We start from the raw sequence: 21,961 nt of genomic DNA on the forward strand, positions 1-21,961 counted from the left end.
AACCGAGGATCAAGAGATCCAAAAGTTGGGACCCAAAGCTTATTGCAAATTCCACCAAGGAAACAGGCACAACCTCGAGAATTGTTTCAAGCTCAAGCACCTGATTCAAAACACGGTTGACAACAAAACTTTGCCTTTGCCCCCAGGAGCCAAGGAATCACCATCAGTACAAACCATCTTTCAAGACTACGAGGCTGAGGAAAATGAATTGACTAAGATATTGAGTAAATGTATTTTCTATTATTAATATTAACGATTTGACTAAAATAATACTCCCTCTGTCCCACATTACTCGTTACACTTAACTTTGCACAAAGTTTTAGGTGATAAGTGGTTGTTTGTTATTAATTATTATTTTATTAAAAAAGTAGATGTGGTAGGAGTTAGTGGTGTATTTTTTTAATTGAATGAGAGAGAGAGTGAGGACCAAACTTTTATTTAGTGGGAAGAGATAGACAATATAATAATCATGTGACCATTCCAAATTTAAAAGTGTAACAAGTAATCTGGGGCAGACGAAAAGGAAAGTGTAACAAGTATCGTGAGACGGAGGGAGTACCAAAAAATATTTTCAGCAAATTATTATTTTGTGGCATATATTATTTCAATAATCTATGGGGAAATATTTTTTTCCATACACAAATGGCAAATAAAAAGGGATAGAAAAAAAACATTAAGTGATATGTGTCACTCCTTGAGTTTGTTTTAGTATAATATCTATTACTATATACTAAAAGAGACATTAGGAATGACACGTGTTAATTCCTTGTGCGATTTTTCCCGCCAAAAACCACTTTCTCAAAAAAAATGTATCTCTTTGATTTTATTTTTATTCTTTATTTTTTTTTATAAACTATTTATGTATGGAAATAAAATTTAGTTTATAAATTATGGCAATAATAGATACGACGTAATAATAATTCTTCTCAATTGGTAATTTTTTAGTCAAATCGCTATTATTAATGGAAAATATATCACTCAATATTTTGGACAAATTACCATATTAGCATTTTAAATACGCATATTAGATGAATAAATTTAAACGAGTATGTTAAAAATGTTATGACTATGCAGTAGTTTGGGAGATATTCAGTTAAATATTTTGTGAAAAGAATAATCAAATTTCGTGTGTGCACGGGATCTAATCTAGTAATAGATCATAGATGAGAACATCTTTTAGAAACATAGATATCAATGGCAGATCTTCTTGATGGCCGAGATGGGCCCGAACCCCCGATCGGAAATTTTTATAGTGTATTTTTAGTTTGCCCCCCTAAAATTTTAATATAATTTACATACTGTATTGCTTAATTTTTTTTACTGACCACTCTCATAAAACTGATCAAGGTTCGTCACTAAAATTAACACATGTACCACATTTACATACACATGTACATCACCAACAAAATCCAACACAAAGACATTTTCGTACATAATGCATTCACATAGCTTTTCAAAAATCAAATATTTTAGCCATTTGACTTATACTTTGTAAAGAGTTTTCTCCCTATTGATAAGTTATTTTTAGGGCACCATGTATAAATGAGTATGACTCAATTTCATTCAAAATCAAGAATGGAGTACGAAATATTAAAAAAATATCCTTATTTACCTGTCCCATAAAAGAGGGAGTGATTGGAGTACAAATGTAGAATCTCTCCACAATTCTTCACACAATCTACTCCTTAGGAGTCGTAAAGTTCAGTTAGTGGCAGTTAGATACCAATATTGAAAAATATTACTCGTAGCTTTTAGTTGTTAACTCCGTTATTAGTTGTTCTTTTTTTTTTTGAGGAAACTCCGTTATTAGTTACAGTACTCCTAAAAGTCCAAATATTTAAACCAAATCTTCCAAATTCCATTTTTTTTGTTCTGTTTATTTAATTAATTATTTATTGTAAAACAAAAAAAGGTAAATAAAAAGGGCATGTTAGGCTCCACCTTTTCGTTATAAAAACCCGCCTACCTTCGTCATTTTCCTTTCACTCTCCTCGTCTCCCAAATTTCTTCTACTCCCAAATTTCCGGAGAGAGAAATAAACTGGAGAGAGAATTACAGTAATGGCGGAAATTTCTCTGAGAAACTTTGCTCTGTTCACATTCTTGATTTCGGCGTGCTTCTTATGCGTTGTCGTCAATGGCCGATTGTCCGAAGACGAAGTAACTTTGAGGTAATCTCAATGATTTAAGCTACATTGCGTCGGAATCATTGAATTTTTTAAGGTTAAGATTTTTAATTGAATTTCTGGTGTTTTTAGGGTTGAAGAACAGCTGAAAAGCTTGATGAATTCATCAATGGCGGATAGGTTAGTTCGTCGTTACTATCAATTTTTATTTGTTTTTAATTTTTGAAGAATAAAATTGTAATTTTATCGATTAAATTTGAGATCCGAATATTTAATTTGTGATTCAAAATGTAAAAATTAAAGCAAATTGTTTGATTTTTTTGATCGAGAAAAGTTGAGCATTGCAGTATGTTGCTCTGTTTTCGAGAGTGTTTTCACCAATTAGTGGTTTCCCATGGTATGCCCTTCAAGTAGGCTTTTTTCAGCTATGAAATGAAGGGCTATTTTGATATTTCAGATAAAATGAGATCATTAAACGACGACGTCATGCGATTTGATTGTTATTCTAGTCGACTGTACTGCGGTTCTGTTAATACTGGTAAATCATTTTATTAAAAAATAATGTCAAAATAGGTGATCATGACTCATAAGTATCTTTGTATGCTGAATTTTTGGGATACTATTAATAATGCACCTAAATCTTTGGTAGTATGATTTATTAGTCCCTATAATTTAGGATATATAATCAATCTACATTAGTGAAGGTAGTGACTATATATATTTTGTCAAATTCAAGTCAATTATTCAAATATCGGAACCAAATAATCAAACACACCAAAGTTGATCGTACGATAGAGATTTCTTTTAAAGTTAAAAAAAAAACTACGGATTTGGTAGTATTCCGTACGTTGCAAAACATATACGGAGTAGTATTCTTTAATACGTTAAATCCTTAATTGTTTATGGCAAACATAATAACAATGCGATATTCGAAATCTTGGAATTACACGTCCTAGATTTTCATTGAATGTATTGATTTTGACCTCATAAGAAAAACAGTTGAACGGATTAAATCCAAACATTACTGCACCTCTCTTTTCTTTTTCTGGTTGAAATTAAGTGAATCAATCTCATATATTTTTGGTCAATGAAATGCTGATTCCAGGATCAAAGAAGCTGAAAAGAGAAATGAGCAAGCTGCAGTTGAACAACCTGAAGAGATTATGTCTATGGTCCAAAGGTAAAAGTTCCATCTTATTTAATTAATTAAAAGTTAAAAAAGGGGAATGCACCACCCCTTTAATGCTCACCACCAGAAATCTCACCCACTTCAAATCTTGTTAAATTCTTCCTCCACTTTCCAACATGGATGTCAAACTAGTATAATGTCACTTTCTTCTTCAATTGTGCCACGATTGACGGTAGTCACAATGAGATTTCACTTGTCATTAATACTCTTATGTTGAAATTTAGTTGTCTCGTTACGAGAACATTAGTATTAATACCCTTTAATATTTTTATTATACGAATGAGCCATAAGACCAATATAAGTCACAAAATAGGAGGAAAATTTGAACCTCTATCCTATATAAACCATCAGTTTTAATTTTAATCAATAGGCAAAGTCCCATAGGTTAGTACCTGTCAGTAGTGCTTAGTGAGCTCTTGTTTGGTAGTAGTAATTAAATATGTTTACTAGGTTCTTTGAGTAATTAAGAAGATAAATACTACTCTGTACTATATTTTGTGTATAATGATATAATATGGTGCCTTTTTTATGGGATTTAGCCCCTCCCATGTTATTAGGAAAACCGGATGTTATGTTTGATTGGTAAACCCACATGCCTCTGCCACAAGATCCGGGCATACTCATTTAATTTCTCATGTCTTTTTCCTCATATTTTTAATACTCTATCACATTATATGTACCCATGATAGGAACTCTTCATTCAATCCTATCTTTAAATTACTTGTTGTATACTTTTGTAAGCGTGGAGCTTAAACAAAATAATAAAGGGATTTGACTGTGGTTAATAACTAATTAAGATGGGTCTCCCAGGTAATTTTTTAAAAATATCACCGATTAACACGTTATTATGTCGTAAATTACACCGGTTAATATGTTATTAGTTCGTGGTCATTATCCTTAGAGCTATAACTGACAAACTCGTCCCAAAATCCATAAAAGATGTTTCTTTGACCAAGTGGAAGTATACAGGAATCCTAATCCTCCATCTCTGCTCCAAATATTCTCCAGTACTGGTCACATATTCACATGATTTGGAAGATCTTTAAGCCCTTTTTTCAGGCGATTTTTCTTGCTCATATAGTCATATGTTGGCATTGGCAAACCCAAGATCCAATCAGAAGCAAAAGCCTTACTTGGGGAAATTCTTTCATGATTCTCAGTCAAAAGAAAACAATGATATATTGGATAGTCTTAGTTCATGAAAAAGATATCTTTTGTGTATATACTCTTTCCGTTTTATTTTGTGTACACATTTTGAAATATAAAGTCTATAATTTTGTATTAATCCATCCATTTAAACGTTGTGAGCTCCATAAATTCCGCTTTTACCAAAAATTTGGAGGAAAGTAGCAATAACTATGGTGAATTGCTGATGAGGATGGATACCAAAAACACAGACCAAACACATTCAAACCATGCCTTGAGTTTGGTCATATATTTTAGTTATACCGAGTTTCGAGTATATAGTTAGATGCGTTCCGCCATCTGATTGTAAGTAAAAGGGTTATTGGTAAATGGCAAACTCAATAAAACCCAACTACTAACTAGTAAGACACTTTGCCCTCCATCTACTTGGTGTCAGGTTCGAGTCATCTCACCCCTCGGCCTAGACTTCTAAGATAGAAGCTCCATGGTGCTCACCGCGTACCTTAAAAAATAAAAAATAAAACTTCGTACTAATAAGTAATAACAATGCAATTGTATTTGTAGTGGCAACGTCTACACTGTGAACATCGTGCACATGTGTCCATGATCTAATTTGCGTTAAACAACTTGTATATGTCTTGAGCATTTGATTATGGACAAAACCCACCCTGTAGATAAAAAAACTGGCAAAATCTTGGTAGATATAAAGTGAGACCACCCATGACCACATTTAATATGAGAAGAAGGCTTCTGTTAGCTGGTTACAAGTATCTATCGTAGAATTAGTTAGTCTCACCGACACACCACATCTTTGATTTAAGCTACTAGGAGTAATAAGTCACATTCCTAATTAATGTCATATACCCTTGTTACTAAATTTACTCTTGAACGCAACACCGCAAAGAAGGGTGTAGCAATAAATTCCACTGACCCCTGCTTTTTCTCCGTATGAGTCCGTATTTCATCCATTCTGTATGACCATCACACTTTCACAGTTCACACCCTGCACATGTTGGTCACATGACAGTCTGATTTTGTAAAGTGCAGACTTCCTAATCCTAAATAGTAAATGTGATAATGATTATCGGATAATTTGGTTGAGTTTAACATTTAATTAATTTTCAGGAGCATTAGCAACAGCACAGCTAGGAGAAACCTGGGATACTTCTCATGTGGAACAGGGAACCCAATTGATGACTGTTGGAGGTGTGATCGTAACTGGCACAATAACCGAAAGAGGCTTGCTGATTGTGCTATTGGGTTTGGCCGCAATGCTGTTGGTGGCCGTGATGGGAGGTTTTACGTGGTTACTGATCCTACTGACCATGACGCTGTGAACCCAAAGCCTGGGACTCTCCGTCATGCTGTCATCCAAGAGGAGCCACTTTGGATTGTTTTTCAGAGGGATATGGTGATCACTTTGAAGGAGGAGCTCATTATGAACAGTTTTAAGACCATTGATGGAAGAGGTGCGAATGTCCATATTGCTAATGGAGCTTGTATTACCATTCAGTTCATCACCAATATTATTATCCATGGTATTCATATCCATGACTGCAAGCCAACTGGGAATGCAATGGTGAGAAATTCCCCTTCTCATTATGGGTTTAGAGGCATGGCTGACGGTGATGGGATTTCCATCTTTGGAGCAAGTCATATATGGATTGATCACAACTCCCTTGCTAATTGCGCGGATGGGCTCATTGATGCAGTCATTGCATCCACTGCCATTACCGTTTCTAACAATTATTTCACTCACCACAATGAGGTAAACATCAATCACATTCTGCTTATATATTATCCAGGTTTTATTTATGGAGTTTTCTTCTGACCCTTTTGACCAAAAACAGGTGATGTTGCTGGGTCACAGTGACTCGTACACAAAGGATAAGATAATGCAGGTCACCATTGCCTACAACCACTTTGGAGAAGGTCTTATGCAGAGGATGCCGAGGTAGTTTCCCTCCCTTGATCTCTTTCTCTTTCTCTTTCTCTTTACTGGGATTAGTTTCGTAACTAACTGCAACTAAACTCAAAATACAGGTGTAGACATGGGCATTTCCATGTTGTGAATAATGACTACACCCACTGGGAAATGTATGCCATTGGAGGAAGTGCAGATCCTACCATTAACAGTCAAGGGAATAGATACCTTGCCCCATCCAACCCTTTTGCCAAAGAGGTATATATAACTAAGAATCATCATATTAGGAAAAAGGTTATGTTCTTCAGTTCTTGTCTCTGAATTTGGCGACATTTCTGTGTTCTTAATAGGTGACGAAGAGGGTGGAAACAAATCAAGGAAATTGGAAGCACTGGAATTGGAGATCAGAAGGAGATCTACTTCTAAATGGTGCCTTTTTCACACCATCAGGATCAGGAGCTGGTGCTAGCTATGCAAGAGCCTCCAGCTTGGCAGCCAAGCCTTCGAGCCTTGTATCAACTCTGACTTCAGGTGCCGGTGTTCTCACTTGTCGTCGTGGTAGATCTTGCTAGCCCCATTTACCCACAATTTCTATCCAAACTAAAACAGAACACCCAATTGCTAAAATCAAAACTTTACAAAGAAAAACAACAACAAAAAACCAAAAAAAGTTGCCCATTTCAATTTCATTCCTTTATCAGCTTCTAAGCTTTTCTACTACCCAGATTTCACCCTTGGTACGACAAGTAAATTGATTATAGTGTATATTTTACATTTGCCTTACCACCATCACCATGTACACCACTACACCGATTGTCAAACACACTATCCTTGTGATCGCTCAACCTCCGTCTTGCTCCCCATATGTAAAGGTTTTGTTTTATGAAACCGTAAATGGGGCGATTCTGGAAGTGTTGTTCATTTCCTAAGTTGTATTCTACCACCTCTTCTGAACTGTCCTATTGCTCATTTTCTCCCAATTATAAAACATTGCTTCTCAATTTTTCTGTTGCAGCTTGTTAGTGATTCTGTCAGTCACTCAAGTTGCTTCATTTACTTAGTTTCAGATTAAAAGAAATTGAAATAGACAGGATGAAAACATTTTCAAAAACAAGGAATTGGTGATTGATTGTAACCATAATTGTGGAACATTATTACAAGTTATATTCAGCAATTAAGATTTTTGGTTTATTCTATAATTTTACTTCTGTTCTCTTGTTCATTCCAAATTCGGATCAATACCTATCGACTATTGTACACATACCTCAGACATCATCTGTTGTTCATTAGTTTTTGTCTGCTTTAAAATCTTCCTTATTTAAAATGTTTGGGTCTAAATTTAATTTATTTAGTATTACATTATTAATTAAGGACTTAATTAGCATACAAATTCAAGCCCACCAATTCAGTCAGCATGTGAGAGAGTAGAACTTTTTATGGCATTGGACATGTGTTAAGTTTCAGACCAGCAAAACAAATTTAATTAACTAAGACCCACCATTACCAAGTTCAATTTAAGACTTCAATTATAGCCGTCATTTCAATTAAATCAAGTATTTCAAACTTCAATTCGTTGTAGCCTTGTAGGTAGAGAGACTATCGTCTCAAATTATGACACTTTGGTGTTGTTTTCGTACGAGTTTTCTCTAGCTTTTTCAATTAACTTTCAGCTTTTGGGTATTAACTTTGGCTCCGTTCTTAGACTTATCTTGACTAAACTTATATTATTTGAATTTATTTGAATTTAACTGAACTTATCTGAACTTATCTTATCTGAAATAAACTTATTTGTGTGTGAAAATGTCTGAAAAAAACTTATTTTTGTTAAACTTATATTATCTGAACTTAACTAAACTTATATGAACTTATTTTGTCTGAAATAAGTCAAAATAGGTCGAACAGAAGAGGGCCTTGTTTACGTTGTTAAACAGCCAAAAACCCACCTTTTTCATATAACAAAAATTAACTGATTTTACCAAACATTTTATAATATTAATAGCCGACTAAAACAATAAATACAAACAAGTAAATAGTGTTCAAATTAGGCCCTTCACTCTTTGGATATGGACAAACCCCACGGGCTGTGAGGCCTGTGACATGAACTAACAAGATGCCTAAACATGTACTTCACCAAACTACCAAGGACAAGGAGTATGAGGTTATGAACAACTGACATTAACTAACAAACTACCTGTTGTCTGTTGAGCATCAGAAACTCTCACTGTATAACATATGAATGTGGGTTTCCTGATTATCTGTTGCCATCAGTTATGTACTTTCTATCTTCGGAGGAAAGAACACAACGAAAGGTATATAACCCGCTGATATCGACATCTTGCTAAACTCGATCCACAGAGTATCATCAAACCAATCGAAAGGAAAGTACTAGAACACACCATTCTTATTTTGAACATTTTTGATAATCTTTAAAGTTTAACAATTCAAAATGCATTCAGAATGAAAGGAATGTATACGTGCTAGCAACTCAGAACTGGAGAAAATCACCCTGAAGCCGTCATTAATACTTGGTAAATGTGTAACAAATCTGTTCATTTTAACACAACTATATCGTAATATAGAAAATTAGATGAGATACCTAGAACAGATAATGAATCACTGTGCATGATTCCACTACATCTGCCACAAATTACATGCACAGAAAATCGTATCAATTTAAACGAGATTTGTTCCTAGAGACAGGTTTTACTTCTGAATCTAACAAAAACATGATAAAGATCAAAAGGGAGTACCTGTCCCACTTCTAGTTTCAGTAGGGCTATATAGAGCAGACCTATTTCTCGGTCTATTCTCCTCCAACTGCTTCAAAACTTCCTCCATTGTTGGTCTAGCAGAATCCACTGGCGCACAGCAACCCATCGCAAGCTTCAATGCATGAACCAATCCGTCTTCCATGGGACTTCTTATCCCCTTCAACACCTCAACGTCGAAAACCTCCATCGTTGTCTCCTCCAAAACAGCTGTTTTTACCATTGATGGTAAATCCATGTAATCTCCACTTCGGGAATTTTTGTCAGGTTTTTTCCCTATCAAAATCTCAAGCAACAATATACCAAATGCATAGACATCACTCCTTGGATTGCATTTACTCATCTTTTGAAGTTCGGGAGCCTTGTACCCGTCTGCCTTTAGTTGAGACAACATTTCATCAGCTACATCAGGAATCACCAGCTTGTCTACTCCAATTTCAGTAAGTCTTGCTACAAAGAAATCATCGATAAGTACATTCTTGCATTTCACGTTCCCATGAGTCATCGTTGTCTCTAGGCCTGTATGAAGATAAGATAGTCCTCTGGCTATACCAAGTGCAATTTTGTGGCGACGAGCCCAGTTTAACACTGGCTTCCCTGGCTTAGGTTCTGGTTCAACAAATTTCAGAATTCAGTCAGAATTACAATAAGTCATAAAATACTACTACGTAGAATAGTGAATAATCTATAACCATAGTAAAGTAACTACGGAGTATAGTTTAAAGTTTTGACTTGACGTCGTAAGATCACAAATTATTTGCACCAAAACACTATTTACAGATTGCATCCACAAAAACATATTCGACAGCCTTTTTGCTGCCAATGCTATAAATAGTGATGAAGACTATGATGAAGGTGGCATTTCCAAGAAAATCAATACTGAAGTATTCAGACATTGGCTGTTGGATTATTCTCTCATGATTTAATCCTATGTTTCCTAGTTTGCTCATAAGGGGGTTGGCATACAAAGAGCCTGCCCAAGAGCTATGATCTGCAATCTGCAGTTTCCTGTTTTAGGAGAGACTACTACAAAACATCCTGACTTGTCAGCCTAGGTTAACCGACATTTTCAAAATTGCTTTCCTTCTAAGTTTTAGTGAAGACATGCAATAGAAGTTAGGCTATGGAGTGGACACAGTCCATCTTATCTTAGACTTGGCTATTCTGCAAGGGTACGTGTTCATGGAAACCTGTCATTTTAGTACGTGTTCATGGAAACTGTCATTTTAGATGTATTCACGGAAACTCTTTTTCAAAAAGAAGTCGCAAGTATCTATGAGCATATTAGAGTGCTGAGTATTTGGCATTGGAGGGGAAACGAAGAGCTTGGTTAACATATGACACAGTATTACTTCTGAAGGAAATGGAAGGTAAAGCTCACACAGTACAAAAAAATTGCCATCATATTCATATAGAACAACTAACATCAAACCATGTAATCCATATAAAACCAAATTATGAGGTGCAACCATGCAAGATTTCGGATCCAAAGAAGAAATCATATAGCATTGTTAAGATCCCATTTTTGGTCAATTGATATTTTCTTAGAGGCATAACTGCATAAGAATCTAATCCCGAACAACATGTTAGGCACGAAGGTAAATATAAATACGAAGTATATAATTACACTTCATGTGCACAGTCAAAAAGGAAAGCTCAGAGAAAATAATAATTTCCTAGGCTTCTAGTTCTCCGAAGGATAGGAAAATTCTTTCAGGTGGTCAACGGCCAGTGGTTCTCAAATTTGGTTAAACACGACAATCATGATTTCTCTGACCGTCCACAATAAGAACCAGTCCTACTGTATCCTGGCCTGAGCCAGGCCACGGCATGACCATGACATTTTCTTATTTACCATGGGTTTCAATATTTTTGGCTCGGCCCATAAGTAAATCAAGCTTCTGCTAAGCAAGCTAAGCAAGATATTCTGACTCGAATGCAACTTCCATATATTAATAAAGGCTCAACACAATCATACTCCAAGTTAAGCAGCTACGACTCAACAAAAATATCACTTTACGGTGTTATCAATTTATATCATATATACACAACTAGCAATTGCACTCAGCTAGTCAGCTCCAAGCTTTTAAGAGCTCACTATATAGAACCATTATCATGCCTTAAAACTCCTATGTAGTCCAAATTAAAAGCCCAAGACACACTTAGCCTGAACTCCCATCTTTATTTGAACACTCAGCCCCAAAATTCAATTGAAACCTCAATGAGTACAACTCTTAAGTTGGACCAAAATTTGAAGGACGCAGTATGGGGTGACATAACATGAGCAAATGGCCAACAACTTAATAGACATTATATTCGGCATAATCATATTTCTATCTTAATTACCCCATCGTTCTTGAAATTCTACTCAGTACTCAGTAACACATCCTTAATACTAGTGTCAGTATTACATATCTAAAAAATTGATAGCATGTCCAGCACATGGAAATACCATATGGCCCATCTGATTAAAGCCTAAAATTATTCAATCTCACTTCTTAATACTCCGAAACAAATTCAAGCAATTCAGACTATGATGATCCTTTCCAATCTATTTAAGAGCATAGACTTCTTAGGGATTTAAACACCAGACATAACCAATACTGTATCCAATACTTCCTTCTACGTGTCTGCATTTCTACATTAACGCTAAAGACCTCTTTCAACTCATCAGAAGAAATTCAATCACATCGAAGCATTAAGGAATCATTTTTAGCCAATGTGAGTGAGGAACAATACTCCTTGAAAACTTGCCCATTCATTTAAGTTACTTCTCAGCAATCTATTCAATTTAAATGCAAGTTAAAACATGTAATTAGATTTTCACTTTGTAGCCTTAAAACATATGAGTCATGAAAGGTGCAAATTTATAGTTCCATCTGTATTCAAAGCTAATAGTCGAACAATTTAAGGTTTTTTTTGGGATTCATGTTTCATAGTTCACATACATGAATAAGTATATTCCTATGAATAGACAAAACATACAGAAAATAAAACATGAAAGTGACACTTACCATGCAAAAGCTCAAAGAGAGTTCTGGTAGGAACATAATCGTAAATGAGCAACTTCTCTCCTCTTTTCCCTTGATAGAAAGCTCTCAAGGGATCCAAATTCTCATGTCGAATACGACCCAACTGCCTTACAACAGGCAAGCAAGAACTTCTATCCTTACAACAACCTTCCCTCAATAACCTCAACGCGATAGTCCCTCCATCCGCAAGCTTTGCCTTATAAGACGTTCCATAACTCGTCTTCTCAATAACCTGTCCAGTAGCATTCAACACATCATCCAGTGTCAAATTCTCACCACCTTGAAACACAACAAGCTTTGCTTCACCAGTCTCACCAAGAGTATCATCCTCTTCACATTCCTCCAATTCATCATCCTCATTCTGTCCCCTATTCTTCCTCCTCCTATTTTGCAAATACCCAATCAACACAGACACAGCCACCACAGAACCAGTCATCAAACCAATCACTAGACCAGCAATCGCGCCGGGGGTCATATTAGTCCCTCCATTACAACCCCCCAAAGGGTACCCACATAACCTAGGATTGTTCCCTAAAAAAGCTTCAGCCCCAAACTTACTCCCCCCAAAATTTGGCAACAACCCACTAAAATTATTATAAGACAAATTCAGTTGATCAAGCTTTATCTGAGCTAAACCATCAGGAATCACCCCAGTAAACAAATTATGACTAAGATCAAGAACCTCAATATTCCTAAACCTAGTTACAAAATCAGGAAACAACCCAGAAAACTTATTATCCCCTAAATCAAGAACCTTCAAACTATCACAAGTAGAGTTAGGCACACCAGGTGCAGGAAGAGAGCCAGAGAGAGAGTTACCATGTAGCCGAAGCGATTGAAGGCGGTCACAGAGGTTCCAAATTGAAGCAGACAATGACCCAGAAAGCAAATTCTGACCCAAATCAACATCAGTAAGCGAGGAGCTATACCCAAGCTCCAATGGCACCCCTAAAGACAACGAATTGACACTCAAATAGAGGGTTTGAAGAGCAGAGAGCTCACCAAGCTCACGAGGAATTGAACCTGAAAGATTAGCAGAGGGAAGATGGAGAGAGAGAAGGTGAAGAGAAGGGTCTTTGAAGAGAGAAAGACTAGACCATTGAGGGGAAGAGAGAGTATCACAGGCTAAAGAAGTTCCATTTGAGAAAACCCATTTGAGGCCACGCCATTGACAAAGGGGAATAGTTGAGTTCCATGAAGAAAGTAAGAGGCTTTCTGTGTTGCCTTGTAATGTGGGTTTGATTTTGTACAGGAGAAGGTCTACATCTGAAGGTGAAGATGAAACTGAACCAGAAACGCCATTGTTGGAGGAAGAAGAAGAAGAAGAAGATGAAGAACAGAGTGTTGAAAAACAGAGGACAGAGAAAAGGAAAAAGAAGAAGAAGGGTTTAAAAGGGGGTGCCATTGTTGTTGTTGGAGAGAGAGGTTTGAGAAATGTTGGAGTGCAGAGGAAGTGAGAGTGGGAGTGTGGAGGGGTTTTTGCTTTTTGGGGAAAGCTGAGAAAAGGGGGGTTTTGAGTTTTGACTGTTGGGACATTGTGATTGAAATTTTTGGTGTCCTTTTTTTTATTTTTGCTGTTGGGAGTATGATTTTGTTTGCATTACTTATTTGATTTGATGGCCAAAATCAGAATTTGAAACCATCCTTTGACTAACCTATTACCTACTCAGTCATGTCCATACATCTCATTATATTTGCCCCATTTTTCTTTTCCATGTATTGTCTTACAGTCTTACTCCATGCATTTTTTTTAACAAGCACAACGCTTGAGAAAACACAAAATTTAACTACACATTATAAAAACTTATAAAATACAAAGTATTAATATTTTGAAAAGTACTTCCTCCATTCTTATTTACTCCCTCCGTCCCGAAATACTTGAAACCGTTTGACCGGCACGGAGTTTAATTCATTATAATTGACTTCTTATTTAATTGAAAGGGAGTTAGTGTGGGGTATTTTTTTTAATATAGATAGTGGGATGTGGTGGGGGTCGTGAATTTTTTAATGTTTATTTGGGGTAGTAGGGTTGTTGGTGGGCCCTTAGGTAAGGTGAGAAAATAATAAAATATTATGTAAAGTTTCCATTTTTAGAAGCGTTTCAAGTAATCCGGGACGGCCCGATAAGGAAAGCGTTTCAAGTATTCCGGGACGGAGGGAGTACATAGCACAATTGAGTTTTGACACTATTCACAAATGCTCATTTGACTTCGTTTTATGATTTATACTTAAGAAAAAATATAGTCGTGTTGGATCTTATTAAATTCGTCTCAATAAATATTTTTTAAATATCAACTTTTTATAATTTTTTCGTATCTATAATTGAAGATATTAGTGTTCGAAATCGTGCATTGGCAAACGTGCCTAAATAATCGTGTCATATAAAAAAGAAGAGAGGAAGTATATATTAAGATGAAGCCAACAATATACTTCATTATATACTTCTTTCGATTTTTAATACTCGTAACGTTTGGACTTTTTACACTATTTACATATTCTACTTTGACTATTATTGGTTATTTATAAGTAAGATAAAATATAATCATATAAGATCTTGTTGGATTTGTCTCAATGTGTACTTCCAAAATATCAATTTTTTGTAATTTTTGCTTCAAGAGAATTAAAGATATTAATTATCAAAGTTGTGCATTGACATGCGTAAAAGTGACAAACATTGCGAGTATTAAAAATCGAAGAAAGTCCTAATATTTATTTTCGTATATTAAAAATAAAATATGTCAAAGTAAATTATATGAATAGCGCATAAAGTCAAAATGGTACGAGTACTCCGGGACAGAGGGAGTACTCAATACTTCTTACGAAGTACGGAGTATGATTTAAATCATGGAATGAGAGTAGAAAATTTAAAATATTTGCAAGTTGGTAAGTCAAAGTAGAAATAAAAAATAAAATATTAAAGAAAGATGCTAAAAATATAAGTGTTACACTTATTAAAGAAAGCTCGTTCAAGAAAGTGTTGCAGTTGAATATGAACTAGTGGAGTAAATTGTTTGTTTGTTGTTTTAATTTGTTGTCACATTGATAGTGTAATATGAGTTGTAGATGTGTCGATTTGAAATTTAGGTTTCAAAATATTAAGATATATTGTTACCTAATATTTTCTTTATTTTTTGTTTGTTATCATATGGGTAATTTTGATATTTACAAATTTTTTTAATTTTTATGCTCAAAAGGTGGAGTAGTTAATAGATGTTCGCTTAGATTATAGATCAAAATCGCAAATATCAAATTCTTTTAGTGATGCATTAACATTTAACTGCTTTTTTTAATCAATTGTATGTTGGTTCAGTGGTGATTGAGGCTGAACTTGGTTACCATTTTTTTTTATACCTATAGCCATATAGAACCAGTAATTCCTACTCATTCTAAGTAGAAGGGAGAGAAAAAATGAGAGATAACTTGACGTAGAGTAATTACTTGGTTATAGTCTATGAAGACAAGAAAATAATTATATTATGTTGCAATTTTGAAGGTGACCAAGAGTGCACAATGCTCATGGTACACCTAAATAAAACGAGTGTTTACGTAAGAACTAAGAAGTATGACTTCATTTATAGTTTAACAAGGAATTAAAAGAATACATACATTTTCTTTTATCAAAATATCGTATTCTTTTACCTATTCATGCATTTATGTTCATTAGTTACAACATGCTTACTCTACGCCCCTTTCTAAAGTCCACAAATAATATTGCCTTAGAAAATTAAAAAGAATTGTAAAGGGTCATTCATTAACCCATTACAATTCTAGTAATAATTTAATAAGAAGTACGTATATTATCGATTATGATTCATGCATGCTATAGCTCATAAAAGCAAAGTGAAGCATTCATAGAATCTCGAATAAACCAATTAACCCATATTTGGAATCTTATCATTGGCACTACATTGTGATACCCCTTGACCATTGTGATCGATTAATGATAATGCTCTACGAGTTTTAGTACATATAGAGTATGTCATAGACTTATAGAAAGCTATAGACTAAAGTAAGAAAAGCACATAAACTCCTTGTTTGATGAGAAGATTGGTTATTACATTAAAAAAATTATAACGCGAATACACGATTAATAATTTGATTGCTCTTGTATCTCATTCACACGAAAAATCTACTTGAAAAACAAACCTAAAAAGCTGTACGAATGGAATATAAATTAGAGGCAAGTGGATCTTATCGAGCATTCTTATGTCATTTGTTGTACTCCATTAGTCGCTTTAACTTGGATGATAGTATGAAAAATGCATCAAATGACATATAAATGGGATAGGTATGACACGTATGATACCGAATTTTATTGAGTCATGACACAAGCAACACTATCTTTAGAAAGATACTTACATTACCTAATATGATACGGTCCGACGCGATAAAACACGGTAAAGGCAGGAAAACTATTAGAAATGCATGCCCGCCATTAGAAGAAGCATAGAGTTTCCGAAACTATAATGTTTACCGGCACCGCTACTTTACAACACACCCAAAGTACTAGTGTCTCTCTTTCTCATAAAGTGAAAGGGCTAAACCAAAACTCCAAAAGATCATGCTTGCTAATGGTGCGTCCAATATTTGTGACCCTACACGTGGCATTGATCTCATACAGTGACCTTTGGATACAATAATTTAGATTATGGAAGAGACAAGATATGATTAACTATAATCTTGTAATGCTTACAATCATGTTATATTCCCAAATGTGGGCTCCGTATCTTTTGTGGGTCCAACAAAAGATAAGAGTGACCATTAAAGGGATTAAATTAGGATAAGAAATTTTAAGCACTTTCCCACTTTCACATTTTTTTAATTGAAAGATTTTTGTGACATTTGCTAAAAGTAATTTTTTTTTTTAAGGATAACTTGTACTCCGTAAAATAATGATGCCTCCATTTTTAGCTATGTTAAGCATTTATTTAGGAAAAAAAAATTCTATATTACGCAGTAATCCTAAACCCTTTTAAAAGAAAGAAGTTTTTCTTAGAAATGTGCATTTACTGCATTGCCCCTCGACTCTTCTTTAAAAAAACACTACAAGAATTTGTATCTTTTATGACTACCTAATAATGATGGGTCAAAAATTTCGTCGCAAAAGCTTTTTGCGACGGGGCTAACAACCAAACAAAGACGGGAACAACCGTCGCAAATGTCTTTTACGACGGGCTAACGACGGGATTTTCCATTAATGACGACCTCCTTTTGTGACGGGCTCGTGACAAGAAATCCCGTCTTTAATCAACGATTATTGGTCTTTAGCGACGGGATTTCCCGTCGTTAATGGTACAATTTCCTGTAGTTAACTACAAATTCTCTTAAGAATAGTATAATGATCGATTTACCCTTACACACTAATACCCTTCCTTCTGTTTCATTCTTTTATAGTTTCTCGACTTCCACCTGCAACGTACTCTTTAACAAGAAGTACGTGCACGTATTGTATTAATTAATATGTTTGATAGTTTCTCTTTTTGTATTACGTATTTTTATAAAAAGAAAAACATAGAATGTTAATCTTTTAATTATATTTGTGTTTGGATGAATGCCGATTCAAGTAGTAGCATTACAAATGTTTACTAAATCCAATTATATTGCGTAACTATTACTATACGACAAGGCTTGAAACACAACTTCAATCTAATGAAATTTGTAGATAATCGTTGATCAATTGGATGATCGATCACATAAAATAAGTATTCGTATAGTTTCAACAATATTTTCTTACTATGCGCGCGGTCAAACAGCATTAGCTAGTATTCTAAACCAGGAAAAGTTATATCTTAAGGGTCACCCTCTTTGCTCTTTTTTTTTTGTTAATTAGTTGTTGGACTGCGCGCACTACCTCCAAGGTATTGAAACCCATTAGCAAAATTAACTAAGTAAATAGGTTGAATAATTAGATGAAGAGTAAATTATTTATCAAATGTTAAGTAAATATGTTATGGTTGCTAATAATACCTTGAAAATGAAAGAGTTCGATATTTCATTTGTCATATAGATATATAATCTACGCATTAAATTATTGAAAAGAAGAGTTTTCAAGAGTATAAGAGAAAAAAAGGACAAAATTAAAGGAACAAGTCATCAGATAGAAGGAGAAAGAAAGAAAAGGAAGACATAAAATTAAATGTTGATGGTAGGATTTGAATCTTAGACCGAAGGAAACAAACATTTAGAGCTTACAAAGGGAAGTTTGAAAAATTTGCTCCTTATAAATAGTAAATTTCAAGGAATCCTCACTCATATCACTATTGATAAGCATAGTACTCAAAACACATACATTTTAAAGGTTTCGGATATTCCTTGAAGCCGAGGAGAGCCTACCGTATGCATGGATGGGTTGGCAAGCGCGCCATCGCAAGGCCTAGGCCACAACGATAACGAGCAGTGAGGCCCATGGGGCGTGTAGCCAAGCACTGTCCGACACTAGGCCGCACAACACAACAACAATAGTTGGAAAAACTACGTGCATGGGGCGGTGGGCCAGCATAGCACAAAATAAAACTAAGGCCCTGTTTAGTTCACCTTATTTCAGGACCTTATTACTTATTTTAGATTTTATCAGATCAGATCAGATTAGAAAAAATAAGTTCAGATCAGATTAGATCAGATCAGAAAAAATAAGTTCAGATCAAACCAGATCAGATCAGATCATATCAGATCATATCAGACCAAATTATTATTATTATTATTATTATTATTATTATTATTATTATTATTATTATTATTATTATTATAATAATAATAAAAAAAATCGCAAATTATTTGCCAAGGATCCATATTATTATTATTATTATTATTATTATTATTATTATTATTATTATTATTATTATTATTATTATTATTATTATTGGTATATATTTATATCATTGTTATTATATTTAATATTTTATTACTATTATTGCTTTAATAAAAAAGAATGTTGTTGTCGTTGCAATTAAATCTACTCCGTATTACTTAAGGCATAAAAATACATAAACATAACATTCAAATTCATCATATTCAAATTAAAACCATTAAGTCCAGATCAGAAACGATATGATCAGTTCATGTCCATATCAGAACTGATATTTAATTTATAGATCAGAACAATTATATATCTAGACCAAAACTGATAGGATTAGATAATATCCAGATCATAACTGATCTGTACAGATCATGACCAGATCAGAACTGATCTGCACCGATCATGTCCAAATCAGAACTGATCTGTATAGATCATGTCCAGAGCAGAACTGATCTATCCAGATCAGAACTGATCTGTACAGATTATGTCCAGATCAGAACTGAATTGTACAGATCATGTCCAAATCAGAACTCATCTGTACAAATCATGTCTAGATCAAAAATAATATGTACAGATCATGTCCATATCAGAACTGAATTGTACAGATCTTGTCCAGATCAGAACTGATCATGTCCAGATCAGAACTCATCTGTACAAATCATGTCCAGATCAGAATCGATCTGTACAGATCATATCCAGATTAGAACTTATATGTTTAGATCCTAACCGATCTATCTCTAGATCATGTCTAGGTCTATCTATGTAGTTACAGCAAACAAATAAAGAAAGGAATTCTCGCTAATATAAGGAATAGTTAAATCATGAGCAAATTCAAATAAATAATAACAATATTATAAATTTATGGGGAAAATATTTTCAATATGTTATGGGGCATAAAAAATTTCACCAACTAAATAATACACTTTTCAACGTGTATTTTGATAAATATTACATACTTTTATTCTCTTCTGGAGATCAACATTGATTTTTGGGGAGTAGATGCACTGTGCAGTTGTATTTTTTTTTTTTTCTTTTTCTTTTCATATTTTCTCATTTCGTGCTGACGTATGATTGCCCCGATCAAGAGATTTATGATGCTTATTTATGATACTTAAATCAATCACAAAATACTTGTAAACTTATTGGTGATCTTCAAGTCACCTACTATCATTCTGGTGAACTTCAGGTCACTTACTATCATGGTGAACTTCAAATCACCTATCATTATACAATTTTTTCAAAATCATTAATATCTCTTGTATTTATTTTCTCAATGGATTCATTATAACTATTCGATTGAAATACAACTCTAACTCATCATTTTGTCCTGCCTTCAATATATATACAACATATGAGGGAGTGTCAGCACCTAAAATTTTATTTGATAAGAATTTTCAAATTCTCATAACGGGTGTTATTAAACCCGGATGGCCTGGATTATCACATCATGCGTATATAATATCATATAAAATATTTCATTCGATAACTGCTGGTTATCTTCTCAAAGTGATCACTGTAATTATAGAATACTATAATTTGAACATATTGTGATGTGATATAACGACACAAACTGGTGTCTCAATTATAACGGCAAGACAATCTAAACAAAACTTGTGGAAGATAGCTTGTACTCTTCAAGAGTATCCATTACAACTTTGGTACATATCACAAAAGTATACATCTTCAGAATGTAGTATATTACTCATGCTCATAGAGCGAGTCAATAAGACATAATCAAATATTTGTACCAAGTTTAACATATTGTATTATAATCTTGATCATATACTACTAATTTTATTATGTTGAGAGCTATTTCCCACTAATCCTTGCATGTATTCATGTATAAATTTGGTTCGGAGAGCGCTACAATGTTTACTAGACATATATTTTCATACACCATGTGTATCTACAATTTATTCCCTTTTGATGGGTGCTAATAAAGCTCAACAACATGCTTTGGTGTAATGGGCCAAACATTTGTTCATTTTTCCTCTACAACCAACCAAAAATATAAAATTTGTATTTTCTCATCATTAACTTTCACATGCTTTCATCATTTACAATCTCACTTCTGGTGTGTATATGTGTATTTTGAAATTACATTTGTACTCATTTATTCACCCATGATTATACTATATTTTACTTTCACATCCTCGATCATGACTATTGACATTATCTTCACTATCTTTAGTCATACAATTTCTCATTCACTTCTGGGAATGGTTTACCTAATTGAACGTGATCATAATACTTTCCTTCAGGATTTCGTTATTGTCTCATCCACCAAAAATTAATATATAACTATTTAAAAACACTCTAGCTTAAATCTCTCTCAAAAATATCGTGTCTGCAGGACCACACTAGTTTAATGAAAGAAATGTAGGGTATCTTGACAACAAGATTTAGAAACTATTATAGTTTTCTAGGCCATATTTTCTTGTACTTCTCCAAAAGGTCTGCGGGCCTTTAATGGTCAAAAGTCTAAACTGAAGTCGTGAACCTATTTTGACTTGTAAACAACAGTCAATGGTATATTCGCATTTCAACATATAACACCCTTGATAAATAATTTTCTTCAGGGAAGGGCAAGACCACATATTTAAGTTCTTCAATATTATCTAGTAAAATTCTATTATGAATTCTACTTGTTTTAGTAGACCAATACCTCTTTTTTTTTTTTTTCTCCATAGCGGTAACATACATTGGTCAAGTATCATTTTTATCTTGTTCTTGTTTGTTGACATCTTTGTCCCACTTCTGGTGGGGATATGAGTTATTGAGAGAACTATCTCAGCCTCAAACTCGATCATATTCGTATCCATGACCACGTCCTCAACCACTTTTGTTGTGTGGTATTTTCTTTCCCATTATGGGATGTCACATTCGCTTAAGGGAATGTAGCACGACCTAGTTGGACGTGAATCTTATTTATTTATTTTTTTATTTTTTTTTAATCAATAGCTCGTTAATTTATTTATTTT

General features: G+C 34.2%; 2 protein-coding genes across 2 annotated transcripts; one reads left to right on the top strand and one right to left on the bottom strand.

The window, feature by feature from the left end:
• The first annotated feature begins 1,971 nt into the window (after positions 1–1,971).
• On the top strand, positions 1,972–7,584 carry LOC110788774 (probable pectate lyase 8). Its single transcript, XM_021993413.2, has 7 exons — positions 1,972–2,170; positions 2,258–2,305; positions 3,231–3,305; positions 5,586–6,228; positions 6,311–6,414; positions 6,504–6,642; positions 6,735–7,584. The coding sequence occupies exons 1-7, from the start codon at positions 2,061–2,063 to the stop codon at positions 6,954–6,956; spliced, it is 1,341 nt and encodes a 446-aa protein (XP_021849105.1). The 5' UTR covers positions 1,972–2,060; the 3' UTR covers positions 6,957–7,584.
• Positions 7,585–8,876: 1,292 nt separating this feature from the next.
• On the bottom strand, positions 8,877–13,737 carry LOC110788773 (putative kinase-like protein TMKL1). The gene is made up of 2 exons (XM_021993412.2): positions 12,167–13,737; positions 8,877–9,761 (listed from the first exon to the last, which is right to left on the bottom strand). The coding sequence occupies exons 1-2, from the start codon at positions 13,587–13,589 to the stop codon at positions 9,121–9,123; spliced, it is 2,064 nt and encodes a 687-aa protein (XP_021849104.1). The 5' UTR covers positions 13,590–13,737; the 3' UTR covers positions 8,877–9,120.
• Positions 13,738–21,961: the final 8,224 nt, after the last annotated feature.

The sequence above is a fragment of the Spinacia oleracea genome, chromosome 6, assembly GCF_020520425.1.
Source record: "Spinacia oleracea cultivar Varoflay chromosome 6, BTI_SOV_V1, whole genome shotgun sequence".
Classification (NCBI taxonomy): domain Eukaryota; kingdom Viridiplantae; phylum Streptophyta; class Magnoliopsida; order Caryophyllales; family Amaranthaceae; genus Spinacia; species Spinacia oleracea.